At 41.2% G+C, this 16122-nt stretch overlaps 2 protein-coding genes across 2 annotated transcripts; one reads left to right on the top strand and one right to left on the bottom strand.

Moving 5' to 3' along the window:
* Nucleotides 1-741: 741 nt before the first annotated feature.
* Nucleotides 742-11426, top strand: LOC308196871 (CUB and zona pellucida-like domain-containing protein 1). Its single transcript, XM_080596593.1, has 9 exons — nucleotides 742-1699; nucleotides 3623-3758; nucleotides 4023-4237; nucleotides 4999-5143; nucleotides 5905-6125; nucleotides 6935-7107; nucleotides 7715-8103; nucleotides 8421-8686; nucleotides 9710-11426. The coding sequence occupies exons 1-9, from the start codon at nucleotides 1618-1620 to the stop codon at nucleotides 9880-9882; spliced, it is 1800 nt and encodes a 599-aa protein (XP_080452719.1). The 5' UTR covers nucleotides 742-1617; the 3' UTR covers nucleotides 9883-11426.
* LOC308196867 (ATPase PAAT) lies at nucleotides 9173-15836 on the bottom strand. Its single transcript, XM_080596582.1, has 5 exons — nucleotides 15157-15836; nucleotides 14333-14405; nucleotides 13565-13771; nucleotides 12793-13247; nucleotides 9173-11744 (listed from the first exon to the last, which is right to left on the bottom strand). The coding sequence occupies exons 1-5, from the start codon at nucleotides 15684-15686 to the stop codon at nucleotides 11516-11518; spliced, it is 1494 nt and encodes a 497-aa protein (XP_080452708.1). The 5' UTR covers nucleotides 15687-15836; the 3' UTR covers nucleotides 9173-11515.
* Nucleotides 15837-16122: the final 286 nt, after the last annotated feature.

Consider the following 16122-nt stretch of genomic DNA (forward strand, 5'->3'; position numbering starts at 1 on the left):
CCAGAGCCACAGGGCTCGGGGGTCCAGTCGCTTCGGAGCAAACACAGAGCAGGAGAATTTCCTCATCGTTCGTACACAAGTAATTCCAGCAGTTAGCCTACCAACCCATACCTACCAGCTTGCCAGAGCATCATAGCCACGGATGTATTTTGTATTTTTCCTGGTGCTGATGGACACAGCGATGACTGGCTGGGCGTTGTACCCCAGTTCAGACATTAAATGCATAAAAAGTGGATGTCAGCATTTGAAAATTGCTTGCACGTATGTGTGTGGGTTTAAGAAATGAACGGCTATACAGAGTAAATGCAAATGTAGTACTTCTGGAAACAAAAGGAAATTCAAATGCTATTGCAGTGGCTTTATACATGTATTCAATGCCTCACATTTAAAGACAATATAAATACCCCGTCCTGAGGAACAAAGGGTTGCATTCAAAATCCTTAAAGGGAGATAAAATATAGACAGGATTGTTTTACGTAAGGTACATGTCTGAGACTAGAAAGGTAGCGTCATTACAGAGGCGTCATAATTCCATATCAACCTGTGTAGAAAAGAAACAAACTTGTTTGTACACAAACGATTTGTTGTTATAAAAGAGAAGCGCCTGGGTGTGCTTCAAGAAGGTCTGCGCCGCAACTTGACTTGACTAGGAAACTTGAAAGAACCCCTGTTTGCACAGCTGTGGGACACCAGCCCTCCGCATCGGAAAGAGTCTCACAGCTCGGCTCCCGTTTTTCCTGGCTATTCCCACACCACGTGGGTACCACGGCAAAGGCCAAGGCTAGGGGAAGGGCACATCTGTGGCACTGGCAGGAGCACAGCCTGTGGGAGCTTTAAACACGGGGTATCTGCAGCTGCGGTAGGAAATACTCCATATTTAAGGAGCTTTGGTCCTTCAAGAAAGGCAGACAAAGTAGTGTATATATATTGGAGCAGATATTCGTTAGGCTCGTGCTCAGAGGAACTGGGGGGCTCTTGGGACTTTTTTGTGCCTTCTGCTGTGGGACTGTAAAAGTTTTAATTACGATGTGGCCGCAGCGCCATATTATTCTTTTAAATCTGTGGGTAACACTAACGTGGTCTTGTTCACCCATAAATGCTTCAGCAATGGGAAATTATTGCTCAGGACAACTCCGCTACGATAGTCCCGCTTTATAACCCGAGGAATCTTCAGCAGGGACACCGAATGCTCTGCCCATGCAACCTGAAGGGACGGGTGTCAAAATGGAGGTGGGAACCACGGAGCTCCCTCTGCCCCACGCTGTGGGCTGGACACATCGGTTGCCAAAGGGACAGTCTGTCAGCCCCCCCCCAGAACATTTCTGTTCAGGTCAGACTGATGTCAACACACCCAAACAGAGGCTCAGTGAATCGACAGAGAACCATGCTCTGAACCCATGAGACGCAGAGCTGATGAAAGCACGGTTAAACTTCTTCTACGCAATACACATCAAAAAAAATGGGCACACCTGTTACTTTCTCATTTCTATCAGCTAAAATGAAACAGTAATTGAGAGATTAAGACCTCCCTTCAAGATACCATGCAATACAAGATGATTATGAAATAGCAGGAGGTATAAAAGTTAGAAATCCCTAACCTCCCCAGCTGCCATCAAAATGCGGGCACTCAGATGCTTCTTCCTTCTGCCTCTCTTAGCTGCTCTAATTCTTGCTGAAGACAACTCAATAGAATTCATGGGTATGAAAATAAACCATTTTTCTTCTTCTGTGAATCTTTATTAGTTTCTGCACAAGCTATTTTGTAGGCAACTGGAGGGGAAAATGTAAAACATACCTGTAAGTGCAGCTTATTTTAATGTACTGCTGCAAAACACTTTAATATGCCAGTAAGTATTAAAAATAAGAATATCAGAATAAAATGATTGCAATATATGACTGCCTATGACAATGTTTTTACTTAAGAACTTGACTTTGAAGAGATTTTACTCTGGAATGGAAATTTGCATGTGTAAGTTAATATCGTATTGGAGCAACAGGACTAAATTGACTTTTGGGGAAACTGTTGCTTTTTAAAAGAGTTTGGGGCATTTTTCCCCATGTTCAATCAGATGCAATAGACAGTCATTTGTTGCTTAATTTGGGATCACCATTCTGTGCTTAGATCAGCAATTTACCCGAGTAACGGTGGGCAGTGACTGTGGGGTAATGCAGTATTGCTACAGAGCTGCTCTGGTGGTGCCAGGCTACAGGAACCGTCCGGAGGGATGTAGAGTGAGGGCAGGGCAAAGCTGACCTCGTAATGCTCTTCCAGCTGGGAGGTTTCGTATATGACCAGAAAGGTCTCTCCTAAACCTTTCTTTTCCCTCTGGAGTTCAGCAGAAAGTCTGACCTCTCTATCTAGGACTGCATGCACGGCACAGGAAGTTCTTGCTGTTTGAGACCACAATTTTTAGAAAATGCTAAGGCAGAAAAGAAATCTTAAGCTCAAACTGGATGATAACCTTTCTCTAAAGGTTCCTATGCAATGCTCATTACTGTAAGTACTTCGTAACTAATTAACATTCATTAAGTAATGTTAGATATAGCAACCTCGGCCTGCTTGTTCGTTTTCACGTTCACCCAGCCCTGAACCCTGAACGCAGTAACAGTCAGAGGGGATGCTCAGACAAGACTATGGGGACAAGCCTGCAGTAACACCTCCCCGTAACGCTCTCCCTGTCACCAGCAAATTTGGGTCAGGATGTCCTGAACCAGACAGGGAGTGCTGTATTCGTGTTTAACAGTTATCAAGGTATTTTTCTTTCATGGTTTTGAGCTGTTTTGATGTTTTAACATCCACATCACCCCGCAGCAAAGATCCACATGCAAAGAGCCAGTTCCTTTTGTTTCTTTCAAAATCACAGGTTATTGGTTTCGTTTCAGCCCACTGAGTTCTTGTATTGGAAGAGAACCCTTGCCACGAATGTATGGATCTCTAGCACTTCCTTTCCTCCTCATTTTTTCTCTTTTCTGACCTAAATTGCTTTAGTCCATTTACTTATTCTTTATCTGGAAATTATTTTAAATTTTTGTTCATCTTTGTTGCCGTACTCTGAAGCTTTTCCAGTTTAGCAGTATCATTTTAGAGATGGGAGGTCAGAATTGTAGGCAGCTCTAAATACGCAGTAGTCTCACACATTGACCTTCAGAAACTCAAATCTATTTTATTTTTTTTTATTCCATCAGTGCAGGTCTCTGAGTGCTTTGATGTAAAGGGCTGAAACTCAGAAATGTATTCAAGTGATCCTCAGGAAAAGAGGGCAGGTGGAAGGCAGGAGGTTTGAGGCTCTTGTGGTGACCGGCCTTGCAGAAGGGAGTTGCTGAGGTGTCCTCTGTCACTTGGCATTTCCAGTTTTGCCACTGGCTTGACCTGTGATCTGTGTTTCCCTAACCGCCTTGTCTCTTCTACTAATGAAAATAAGGCTAAGAAGTACTTCCTAGTGTTCTTTGATTCTTCAAGTTTCGTAAACCAGTGCAGTAGAAACTAAAAACCCGAATGGTAGAGTGTTTTGCAGGCCTGCTCTATGGTGGGCTGTCCTGGGCTCATGGCATGGAGCAGGATGAGACCCTACTGCAGGAGGGCCAGCCTTGCAAGCTCTTTGTTGGTGCTCTTCTTCCACAGGTGCGCCTCGCTGCGGTACCTCGCTCGCCGACCCCAACAAATCTTTAAAGATTGACCTAAATTCAGATGCAAACTGTGTCTGGCAAATCGAGAGAAACGAAAATCAAACGATTAGGATCATCTTCTCCTATTTTAAGTAAGTGTTTCCTCCATATGTTTTGGTATGTTTTCAATGAATTTGAACATAAAAATGTTGAAAATGCATAATAAAATTGAAATAAACTAGTATGGCTAAGCTGAATTTCTTAATAATTTCAACTTAAGACATTGCTGCCTCCAAATATTTCTCTGTATTTGCTTCAGTAAAATGCTTTACTGAATCTGTGTTGTGGACTGCAAAGAGTCTCCTTATTTATCAGTGAGGTAGTTCTCACCATGTTTGTTTGTTTTTTTTTTAAAGATTTGCTCCTTCTTCAAGCTGTGAAACAGAAAGTATTAATGTATATGATGGTCCCTCCTCTAATTCACCTCTTCTTGGACAAGTATGTAACAACACTGATGCGGTCCCAATGTTTGAATCATCTTCAAACAGTTTAACTTTTCTCATAAAAACAAACTCTGTGGCTTTCGCACGAAACTTCTTTGTCTTCTATTACTTCTTTTCACCGGAAACAAGTAAGTCAGAACTTAATGAAATAAAATAAATACCATTTGAATTTACTATTAAAGGAGGATTAGTAAAGCAAAGTTTGGGACGGCAATTAGAGATTATTCACAGAATCTTTAATTAATCACTCAGCCCTTAGGGAATGGTTTGGGTAAAATCAGCAGAAGGAAGGAGGCAGCAAAACGATAGCACATTTGCTGGAGTCTAAAAGATACAGATTTACTCAGAAAAAAAATGATTGCAAAGAAGGCATTATGGGACTCCACTTTTACGTAAAGGCTTCTACTAAATTTGCTCGGTTTGCAGATGACATAGCATTTGCCCTGTTTGATCCCTAAGAATAGGACCGTCTTGTAACTCCCACCGAGGACTTGTCACAAAAGTCAGTGAGGGTCTTCATTCGATGCGTCCCATTTTTGTCCAAGCTATTCTTATTCTTAAGAAGGAAAGAAAAACCCTTAGCTTGTGACTAGTTATTTCCTTTGCTCCTGTTGACCTGAGCGGCATGGTATTAAAATCTTAAAGACCTCAATGTGAGAGAGAAATTCCTACATCATGGTTTATGTTGCTCCAGCATTTAATTAACTTTGCTGCTGAAAAAAAAAGTCCCTAAAATATATAGAAAAGTTATCTTTAGCACCTTTAATCATTTCCAAATGAATGGAATCCTCAAGAAATTCTCCTGCTAGTGACACAGCTTTAGGTTTTGAATTTATTTTTATTGTTATATATACTGCTGTGTTACCAATGTGTCTGCTCTTCTTTTCAGCACGTTGTGGGGGAAGCTTAACAGGTCCCAGCGGGACACTTATCAGTCCCAACTACCCATCCTCTTACCCTCCATTCACATACTGCGTCTGGCACATACAAACCGCAAAAAAATCGAAGATAAACTTACAGTTTAAGGACTTTTTGTGAGTAAACACCCTACACTCAACTGTTCTTTTGTTATTCTGTTAGAAGCATTGCTTTAAACACAGCAAGCAGAAGTGCTTTTAGAACATCTGTAGACATGTAAAACCAACATGATTTGGTGACCCTTTATGATAAGGTAATTGCAACATGTACAAAATCACTGTACAGTGCTCTATAGCTACTGCAGAGCCAGTCAGTGAAACACAGAAAGCTTTTCAGGTGACTAGCCATGAGGTGTCCACAAGCTAGCCTGAATTTAAATCCAACAGCATGAAGCTTTTGCTACGTAAGGGACATGCTTAAAACGGACATTAAAAGGACAAAAGCCTTCCTTTTCCTCTGGTGATACGCACAAGAGGCATCAGAGATCCACTTGAGTCAAACCTACACTTTAAAAGCTCTTCTATATTTTAATGCAATTTTTTTCCTTTAATATATTTGAAGGTGTGGTTATTTTTATTAAGTAATTTACCACCAATATTTGTAGTTCTGATACTATAAAGGTAGCTAACTGTTGAGAGCACTAGCAAAATTTCTATTTCAATGAGAGTAGAATCATGCACTTAATTATTTCTTGCCTAAGAGTTTTCCATGTTTTATTTGTTTTTAATAACATTGATTTGTGTGTTCTTTTATTCTCCATTCTTCTATTTCAATTGACTGGGACTTGTCAGTTGCTATCCGTACTGAATCCTTTATCCAATATGAGCAATGTTCTCTACCCTCATGTTTGCTATCATTATTTTTTCTCTGTCTACAGCCTGGAACTGGATCAAAACTGCCAATTTGACTTTCTGGCAGTCTACGATGGCCTCACCACTAACACTGGCTTAATTGGAAAAGTATGTGGCGTTTCTCGGCCCACCTTTCAATCTTCTTCAAACGGCATGACGGTTGTGTTGTCTACAGACTACGCCAACTCCTACAGAGGATTTTCTGCTCAGTATACCAGCATTCTGCCAGATCCCCCAGAGCCTGACAGTAGGTGTATTCCCTTCTCACTTTCACGTATGAGTCTTCCCCTCCGTAGAAAATACAGAAAAGATCTGACAGTTGTGACTGAGGGTTTAAGCCTTTATAGTGGTAGCCACTAACTCTCTTCAAGTATATAAAAAAAACAAAACACATTAGTCTCACTTATAGAACATAAGTTATTCCCTGACCTAGCTGCAAAATAAAGCTTGTTTTTCAGTCTTTTTGGTCCTTTTTCTGGCCAGCTCCACTGAAAACCTGAGGGGTTGTTGTTTGGACACAACAGGCATTGTTACCCTCCTAAAGATGTACAGATAAAATTTTCTGACGGGTTCCTTTAAATGTGTTTGTTCCCCCAGGTACTCAGTCAAATGGAGGTTGAGTGTGTTGTAATTTCCTTTCCCCTTGAGCTGGACAGTTTTTCTTATTTGTTCTGTACATCTGCAGAGCCTTCTTCCCATTAACTGAGGTGGGAAAGTCTGCCTCTAAAACCTTGATGTCAATTTCCTCACCCGCCATCCTGCACTGTCATTTTGATTCATTTTCCCTTTTATAAAGGCTGCAATTCATTCCATGTTACTGGGATTACAATTAAACTTTCAGCATGAGATTTTCATGGCTTTGTTTGCCTAACATTTTTTGAGAGTCAAGCATGAAATTTTGTATTACTTCAAACGTGCACAAGCCATTTCAGATTCAGGCTCTGACAGCTCAAGAACCATGCAAAAGGCTCGAGGACAGGCTTAGATCCAGAGCAGGTGAGAAATGACCACAGCAGATTTTGTGATAACTTATTTTAATTTCTCTTTCAATGGCAGCATCACTTACATGCTCTTCAGACAGAATGGAAATTGTTGTGAGCAAGGATTACCTGGACTCCTTTGGCTACAATGAAACTCACCTGCAGCTGAACGACCCAACCTGCAAGCCAGTTTCCACTGATCCCGTGATTTTCTCCTTCCCATTAAGCAGCTGTGGAACAATTAAAAAGGTAAAGGGGGAAAAAAGCTCTGCAAATAAGCCAACCATAGCTTAGGAATGACAAGACCTTGTCAGAACAGTTTATGAATCGTACGTGAACAAGCTAACAGCAGATTTACTTCCACATAGCTCATCTAACTGCTTGCTTCCAGCCTTGGAGCTGAAAACATTTTGCTCTGTTAGAATCTAATGATCACAAGCCTTTCAAACGAAGCCCAGGAGAATCCACACAAATTCATTCCAGACTTATTTTACTTCATTCCCTCTACATCCAGATTATCAAAAGTAACACAATGCCAGGAATGTAACTCCAACATTCCCTGCAAGTGATACAAGTCACAAGGAGATGGAAAAAGCCCAATGATGGCAAGGCTCCTAAGAGCTCATTAACAGCATCGTTTCGATAAGGGTGACTGAAATGGAGCTTTGATACTTCCCACACTCCGTGCAATATTCCTTAACCTGCTTTGGGGTTGGTTCTGCATTTGGGACACACAGGTACAAGGGCTGATTATTTTTTTTTGGTTGCAACATTTCATGCAACTTAACCTTAACACAGTTGCTTTCGACTGCAGTGCCCATATAATCGCAACTATTTCATACTGTTCCTTTTACAGGATGAAGGTCATCGGATCACTTACACCAACATCCTCCTAACTGTCTCTGAAACCGACAAGATTATCACACGCAAGAAGAGCATACAGATTGTTGCAAAATGCATAATGGAGAACAACTCAACTGTAGAAGTCATTTACGTAACAGAAAATGATCTAATCAAGAACACGACCTCTGTGGGAAGATACAACGTTAGCATGTCGTTCTACGATTCAGATTCCTTCTCCAGCCCTGTGCTTCAGTCCCCCTATTACGTAGACTTGAACCAAACTCTTTTTGCTCAAGTCAGTCTTCATTCCTCCGACCCAGACCTTCTGGTGTTTGTCGATACCTGCGTAGCATCTCCACAACCTGATTTTGGATCAGTAACATATGACTTAATCAGAAGCGGGTAAGACCCTAAATTACTTTACAACCATCTCCTGCTATGTGAGAAAATATAACCTCTACATCAAATGTAGTTCTTTTATCTCTTCTCCACTTATCTTTAGGAGACTGCGGTTGGAAGCTATATTTCATAGAAATTTAAAGGCATTACATGCCAGAAAAAAAGTGTACCACATTACACTGGGAGGGGAACATCATTGTATGCCCACGTTAAAAAAAAAATAGCCTTAGTTAAATGCTCTGGTTACAGCTGAGTATTTATTTAGCAAGAACGCTTATTGTATGGGGACCTCTTTAACAAATCTGTAAATTCTGTTGCAGCTGTAATAAAGATGACACTGTGGTAACCTACCCACCCATTGAGCACTATGGAAGGTTCAAATTTAACGCCTTCAGGTTCCTGCGGAGCTTTTCGTCAGTTTATCTCCAGTGTGACATTTTGATTTGTGACAGTACCACAAACTCTCGCTGTACTGAAGGCTGTATCTCCAGGCAGAAAAGAGCTGCTTCTTCATACACTTGGAAAGCCAAAACTGTAGTGGGTCCTATCCGCCTGAAGAGAGATCTCAGGGCCGCTGATCACTCAGGTAAGAGGGATACATAAATTAAGGATCTGATTAAGCTCTTCCTTGGTGTAAATCCATTACCTTCATTCCACTAATAAGTGAATGTTACTAGTGCAGAACTGATACGGTGTCAAGCACAGAAGTACTTTTCAAACTGATAGACTGATGACAGTCTTTTGAGTTCAAGTCTTCGATGCAGAAAAATAAGCACTGCTAATTACAGAAGTAGTATATGCAGAATTACTACACATTCAGAAAAAAAGTTATGAATGGCAAGACATTTCAGTACTGAGAGCTAACGTGAAACAGACTAGAAAATAGAGGAGGGCTATTTTAAAAAGCTTTTACTGCAACTCCCACTGTATTTTTTGCTCTGTCTTTTATTGAGCACAAACCTTCACCCAAGAAAAGTGTGTTGTACCACATGCTTTCAGCTGCTAAATAAAAGTACTTGCTATTAGTCAGGCTCTTAATACTAATATATTAAACATTTATTGACCTCTCAACTTTAGCAGCACTTTAAACATGTTCCCATTTATTTCAATGAGTGAAAAATTTTGCAACCACATGCTAGAAACTGGATGCATTTACAAAGTGATAAAGTTTCAAGTGCAAACAGATCACATTCAAAGTATTATAAAACAGATCAATTCTCATAGTGTCTTCCACAACTTACAGAAAAATAATCAGCTTTACCGAGGACCATCTAGGCAACTCTTAGAAGGTACAGGGTTAGAATCACAAGTTCCTTTTTTGCCCAACATTGCTTCAACGTCTCCCGTCTATCCATTTCCAAAGATAATGATAACACTGATGGGCAAGAACTTGACTGCAGTGATACAAAAGTATTTATTAACATTGTGATGCCCTTATGCATTATCATTTTATTATAAAATTTTACAACTCTTCAGTATAGGTTCAGAATTTGCAAATCAGTACAGTCAACCCCTCAGAAAAAAATATCTGAAAAATACTGAGCCTTCACTGAAATGACACGGTATTCAGAAAACTTTAAACATGTCACTTTCTGTTTTCTCTACACAGAAACCCTCACTAAAACAGATGCTGAAGAAACCTCCAACCTGCAACGAAAGAGCTTCTACATTCTTTCATTTGTGGCTTTGATTTCAAATGTTATTATTGTGGTAGCTACAATACTAAAATATTACAAACGCCAGCCAGGATATGGCTACCAGAAACTCCAGAGTTCATATTAACTACTTCAGGATATTGTGAATTTGTGTCAACTTCTGTTCAGATTTTGTCACTCAAAGAGGGGAGAGGGAAAAAAAGAAACCAACAAACAAACTCAATAAACTAACAGCCCCAGAATGCAACAATGCTTGGAAACACTTCAACCTTTTTAAGTATAAAAAGAGAACCACCTCAACCTTGACTGTATCTTAAATTGAGTTGAAAGAATGCTGGTGTCTACATCAGGGTGTTACTGTTTAGAAAGCATCTAAAAATAACTCTAAAAGTAAATGTATACCTCTGAAGTATGAGAATTTAGGTCCTTCAAAAAAATATATATTTTTACATTTTCAAATCACTTTGAAACAGCACTTGGCATGAGCTATGTTGAGGGACAACTATGAGATATTTGTTCTATACAAGTTGTCCCGTCTTTGCAATCTACTTTTGTGAGTTGCTGATTGTCTTCAAAATACACCAGTTTTCTTGGAGTAGAAAATTTTAGGTAAGCTAGGTAAAGAGACTAGATTGTACATGCCTACTACATGCCTCCGCTTGTTCACTCAACACTTGCTTCTCCATCTATAGCTTTTGCTCAAAGCATTTTAAGACACCAAATGCAACCACTCTTTCTACGTTCAACTTAGGAATCCACTGTTAAGTCCCTGTGCAGTCAAAGTTAAATGGTGCACCCCATATTTCAAAGAGCAATTATCAAAATGAAGTATGAAGACTGACCTTCCTGTAACGAGGGACTTTGAGACATACTTGTACCTCCTCAAATGACAGCAGATCTGATCCAAAGAGATTACAGTAAACATGACACAAGACTACTTCTTTGGCCTAAGATTGCTGAAACGCAGCAGATCCTAACCCAGCACATTCTGTTTTGCATAGCAGGTCCCCCTGGGGAAGGACGAATGAAGTACTCTCTTCAGATAGTTAAACATGGATAAATACAAGTGTGCTCTGTAGACATTTATTACAGTTGTTCCTGCATGGCTCAATTCATTTATGAAGGAAAAAGCCTAACATCCCCATTTTAGATATCACTTAAGGAGCCTATATTCCTAACTTTGGTGCCTGTACGGCCAGGAGGGCTTTCAAAGAACCCAGGCTGGGGATTCTACCTGTCTACACCTGATTTCTTGCAGTGTTTAAACAAAGCAATACAAGTACTGCCATTCCTTTCACAGCTGGAGTAATAAACCACTTCAACAGGAGTGCCATTAAAATAAATCAAAGCCACAAGGAAACCATGTTGCTTTCTAGGGGTAACACATTACATACAAGACAGAAGAAAATTGAATTAATTACGTGTAAGTAAAGAGAGAAGCTGTAACTCGATTTATTTAGAGTACTCCTCTCCCTTGTTCAAACTGAAACTGGGAAACTGTGTTTTACAGGGCTTTTAGCAATGCTCTTTAAATAAATAAGCCACAAAGGGCATAAAAAATTCTTATTTAGGAAAACCACACGTTCTTATGATCTCTCATAAAGCTAACAACTGTGTACAATAGTGGATAGAATTACAGTAACAAAATGCAAGTTAACAACACTGAGGTTCTTTACAGTTATAACTCCATAAATACTTAGCTTTGTAAAGAGTAATTGCCCTTAAAAATACTTACATTGTAGTTCTATATCTATATACATTTATCTTTCTCCATTAGAGAACCCCTCGCTAGAATCATAGTGTGCTTGTGAAATTTTGTTTTGCTTTGAGTTCTGAACCAAGTCCATTAACAGAACCATTTTATTATCTATGTGCGTCTGAAGAGCCTGGATTTGGCGATCAATATAGTCCATTAGTTTTTTCTCCATCAGATCCATATTTTTTGAGATGATCTTTTCCAAATAGGAGCAAATAGGCTGCTGTTCTACTCTGTAAAAAGAGCAAGTTAAAAATCAGTATAACCTATTTCTTAACAAGGGGCATAATAGCAATCTGTGCACTTGAACTTCATTTAAGTCTAACATCTCATTTTGTAGACAATGAGTTTTGGATGGTATTGGTTGTTTTTTTTTTTTTTTTTTTTTTTTAGCAAAAGCAAAGTATCTGTCCTGTCTGCCACGTTTTAAATGTGAGAATTTTTTAATAAACAAGAGGATATACAGTCACCATCTTTCTACCTTACTTTTTAAAAAGGCTCAGTGATACATGAGAAGGTGCGGTTACAAGTAACAAAATCCATATAGCTCAACAGTATAAACAAAGTTCAAACAGCGTCAGCATGACAGGCTTTATTCTTTCCAAGTGTTTCCAGAGTTATATACACTATGCATTATTTATTTTCGCATCAGTATTCATTAAAAACACTGTACTTTCCCAGGATCTGGAGATTTTCAGGCGTTATTAGAACTTTGCCTCCTAGGCAACACTCCTACATCTCACCAGTTCTTCTATTGTTCTTTGGGTATCTATCAAACTGGCTGCACTGCTAGAATGAAGTTTGCACTGTAAATGCAAACGAGGAGGTATAGGAAAGGCTGATGGCATGAAGATACACCGAGCACAGCAGAGAGATCATGGCACAACAAGAAAACTAGGAAGGGATGACAATTTAGGAGACAGAAGCAGTTGAAGTGAAAACGCAGTAACAGAGGAGAAGGACATACTAAATGCATGTAGCTGAACAGAACGACCACACGTTTTTTAAACCATAAAAGTTGAAATGGAGGAAAAAAGGAGAGATACAGAAATAAGATGAAAACAATTTAGCAAATCAAATGATTTTGTGGTTTCTTTTAGAAAAATCTTATATTCAAGCAGCTCATCTGAAAAACTGTACTCATGTTTATCACCACACAGCCTTCAAAATCAGATTTTAAGACTCACTACTGCTGTTAATGACAATAAAATGCTTATGTGTTTTTTGTTGAACTTGCTAATATAAACTACTACTATACTAGGCATATCAAACTTAACTTACCCAACAGCCTGAATGCCTTCCTCTTTAGTCACCGTATTTTTACTGAGATGCCTATCGCCATCTTTTAGCCGAAGATGATTAACCTGACTACAGATGTTTTGAAGAAAAGGAAGAAGCACCTGTGGACTAGCTACATTTTGGTTTGTTTGCTCCTGCATAAGCAAAGATCCCATGACTTTAAGATCGTTTCTGAAGTCAGCTGTATTTTGCTGGGTAGTAAGTCCTCCAGAATCAGAAGTATTCTCTCTTTCAGGTACCTGTGTGTTCTGATCAAGATTTATTTTTGAGTCTTCACATACTGTTTCGCTTGTTAAAGGGTTTTTGACAGACAATGGTGCACTAGCTGATTGATCCTGTGACATCTGAATAGTTGCACTGTGTAATCCATCTACTGGAGTCTCATCTCCAAAGTCTGAATTTTTCCCAAAGATCCAACTAAGTTTGTCTCCACCGTTCTGATGGCAAGAAAAAACAATATACTTAAATATTAAGTATTAAAATAGACTGAAAATTATACCATAACCACTAGTATATACTTAAAAACTCTAGTAATTACAGTATTCTAATAGTATAATATAATTACTTTAAAAGCATTTGTGAATTATATTCCTAGAGAAAAGTAGAGGGAAATAGTTAAACCATGATTAAGGCAGCAGGAAGTCTAGGTAAAAAAACTTGTTCACCAAATCTGTTTGGAACATGCTTGAACATTATGGAAGACAAAGTCATAGGTGGATACTATTCATGCTTATGGAACAGCACAATAACTTACTTTCTGCTGATATCGGACCATGTCCATGAGTTGCTGAGCACCAGGAGACAACTTAGATCCCATAGATTCCATTATAGTTTGCACTCTGTCTAGATCTATGCTCGATCCTAGTGAAGGAAAATCAGTTGCTAGTTTTGCAGACACTGTTTTCACTTCTACAATTATTTTACTGATGAGTACCCTTTGTTTCTCACCAATGGAGAGCAGCTATCACAAGAAGGAAAAAAAGTATTTTGGTTAGGGAAAAAAGAAAAATCATGTTTTCTTTGTATGAATATGCTGAGCTCTTTTCTGGGGAAATAAAGCTGATTTCTCATTGTCATTACACTTAGGAGACTTTTGACTGGAACAGAAGGAGGTTGCACAACCCAAAGATCAACAAGCTCCTCATCTTCAAAGTACTTAAGACAAGCAGTAGCTGCACAGATTTTCCTAAGGTTATTTACCTGCATCACAGAGTTACTAGCATACAGTAACGCAGAGTTACAATTCTAATTATATAGCAGCTGTAGTTTACCTATAATTTATCTGGTTTATGAAATTTTTTCTCTAATAGGATATCTTGCTCATATATATTAGGTCTTCATAAAAAGACTATCATGATTCAAAATTAAGAGACCTATGAAGACATCATGTACCTGATTTTAAGTGTTTATATGAACTGATGACTGCATAAAAATAACTGTAATTGAGTAAGAGCAATGCAATTTAGTCAATGAAGTGATTAAAGAGACAATGAATATTAAACAATTATGTTGAACTCCCTACCTTAATTCTACAGGAGGCTGCTGGGCATTCCAATTTCAGATACTTTTTGTATAAAGTAACCTTTTCAGTTTCACTACAAAAATAAAATAAGGTGGTTGTGACATTACTAATATAAAGTTATTTTTAATTTAGTTGAAATACACAATACCAGCAGACATTCAGATAAGAAACAAGACTGGCTGAAACACGTTTCTAGTGTGGTATAGCAGTTTTAATGTTTATATTCAACTTGTATTGAATCTGATCAGACACGTGTATAAGAAGCGATTTGTATGTGTACGTACATTATCTGCTAGAGCAGCTTTTGAGGTTCAGTACGTTATTCACACATCTTCCCTGAGGCTCTGAGTCGGTTGTTTTTACTTAGCTAATTAAGCAGATGTGCCACGTAATGACTTAAAAACAAAAGAGAAAAGACATTGTTTTAACTCCCCCGGCAAAACACGGACGGCAACATCGAAGGGTAAAACAAATCCTGAATTTTTTTATTTTTCTCTCTTGTTCTTGAAGCCTGGGGTGACTACATACCAGAGAGACGAGATCTTCTGGCAAGGATCTGCCACAAGAGGCCCGCTCAAAGGAACAGGCGGATGTTTTGTCCAGGGAGGTTACACGGGATAGAAAAGGAGCACGTACCCTCGTCGCGGTCTCACCCAACAGCACTTCCGAGTAACGCTTTCTAAGTGACCGAAGCGTCTCGGTGGCTACAGAGGCACAAAACCACGACCCCTCCCCTCGCCCCCCAGCAGCCGCCGGGGCCGGCCCGGGGAGGCGCGGGCGATGCCCGCAGCCAGAAGATGGCGGCGGGGCAGGAGCTCACTCACCCCCGCGGCACCGCGGCGCCCAGGCTCTCGCCGCGGCCGGTGCCGCAGTACTCCTCGCCCGCGTACACCTCCATGTTGCGGGCCTCGCTCACCACGCCGACGGCGGCCACCTCCTCGGCGCCGGGCGGCCGGCACTCCAGCTGCAGCACGCAGCCCGCCTCGCCCCCGCCGCCCGCCCGCGGCTCCGCCACCACAGCCTCGCTGCCGCCGGGGGAAGCGCCGCACGGCTCCGCCGCCCCGCCTCGCCGCACGCACAGCACCCGGGTCAGCCCGCCCGGCGGCGAGCAGGGCCACGAGCACCCCGCCGCCACGCCGGGAGGCTCCCCGGGGCCGCCGGGGTGCGGAGCGGCCGCCCCGCAGCCGCTCGCCATCGCCCCGCCGCCACGGAGCCCGCTGGGACGGGGGCGGAGGGAGGAGGGCGCCCTAAGATGGCGGCGGCCGCGCGCATGCGCGGGTGGGTGGGCGCTGGGTGAGGCGGCGGCCGTGAGGGCGGCTGCTGTCAGGGCGAACCTCATCAGGGCGACCCTCATCGGCGCCCTCAGGCACCGAGCCCAGGGCTCGGATCCGGGGTTCACGTTGAGGGGCTCGGCTCCAGGCTTCTCTACCCCCCGGGGGTCTGCGGCGAGCAAAAGCCCGCTGCTGTGGACACCGGGGGTCTCGGTGCTCCGCGTGGGCAAGCGCGCCCTTGGTCCCTGTCAGTAAAAATAAACAAACAAACAAATAAACTGAAACCGCTCTTCTGGACAAATAAAAAACCCTAAAAGCGTGCCGGTGGTACAGAACCTGATAAAATGGGAAAGTTTGGAGTACCGCAGCCCCGTTTCCCGCGCCGCAAGCTAGTAGTGTGTCACGGAGGAAGAGAATATAAATAAAAGATTGGGTTCATTTAATTTTCAGTAGGGACCCGGCTTCTGGAGTCGGGGAAAGTTTCTCATGGTGCTGTGGTATGGATGTACCCAGGCAGCA

The sequence above is a fragment of the Anser brachyrhynchus genome (genome assembly GCF_964034855.1).
Source record: "Anser brachyrhynchus genome assembly, chromosome: 6".
NCBI lineage: Eukaryota > Metazoa > Chordata > Aves > Anseriformes > Anatidae > Anser > Anser brachyrhynchus.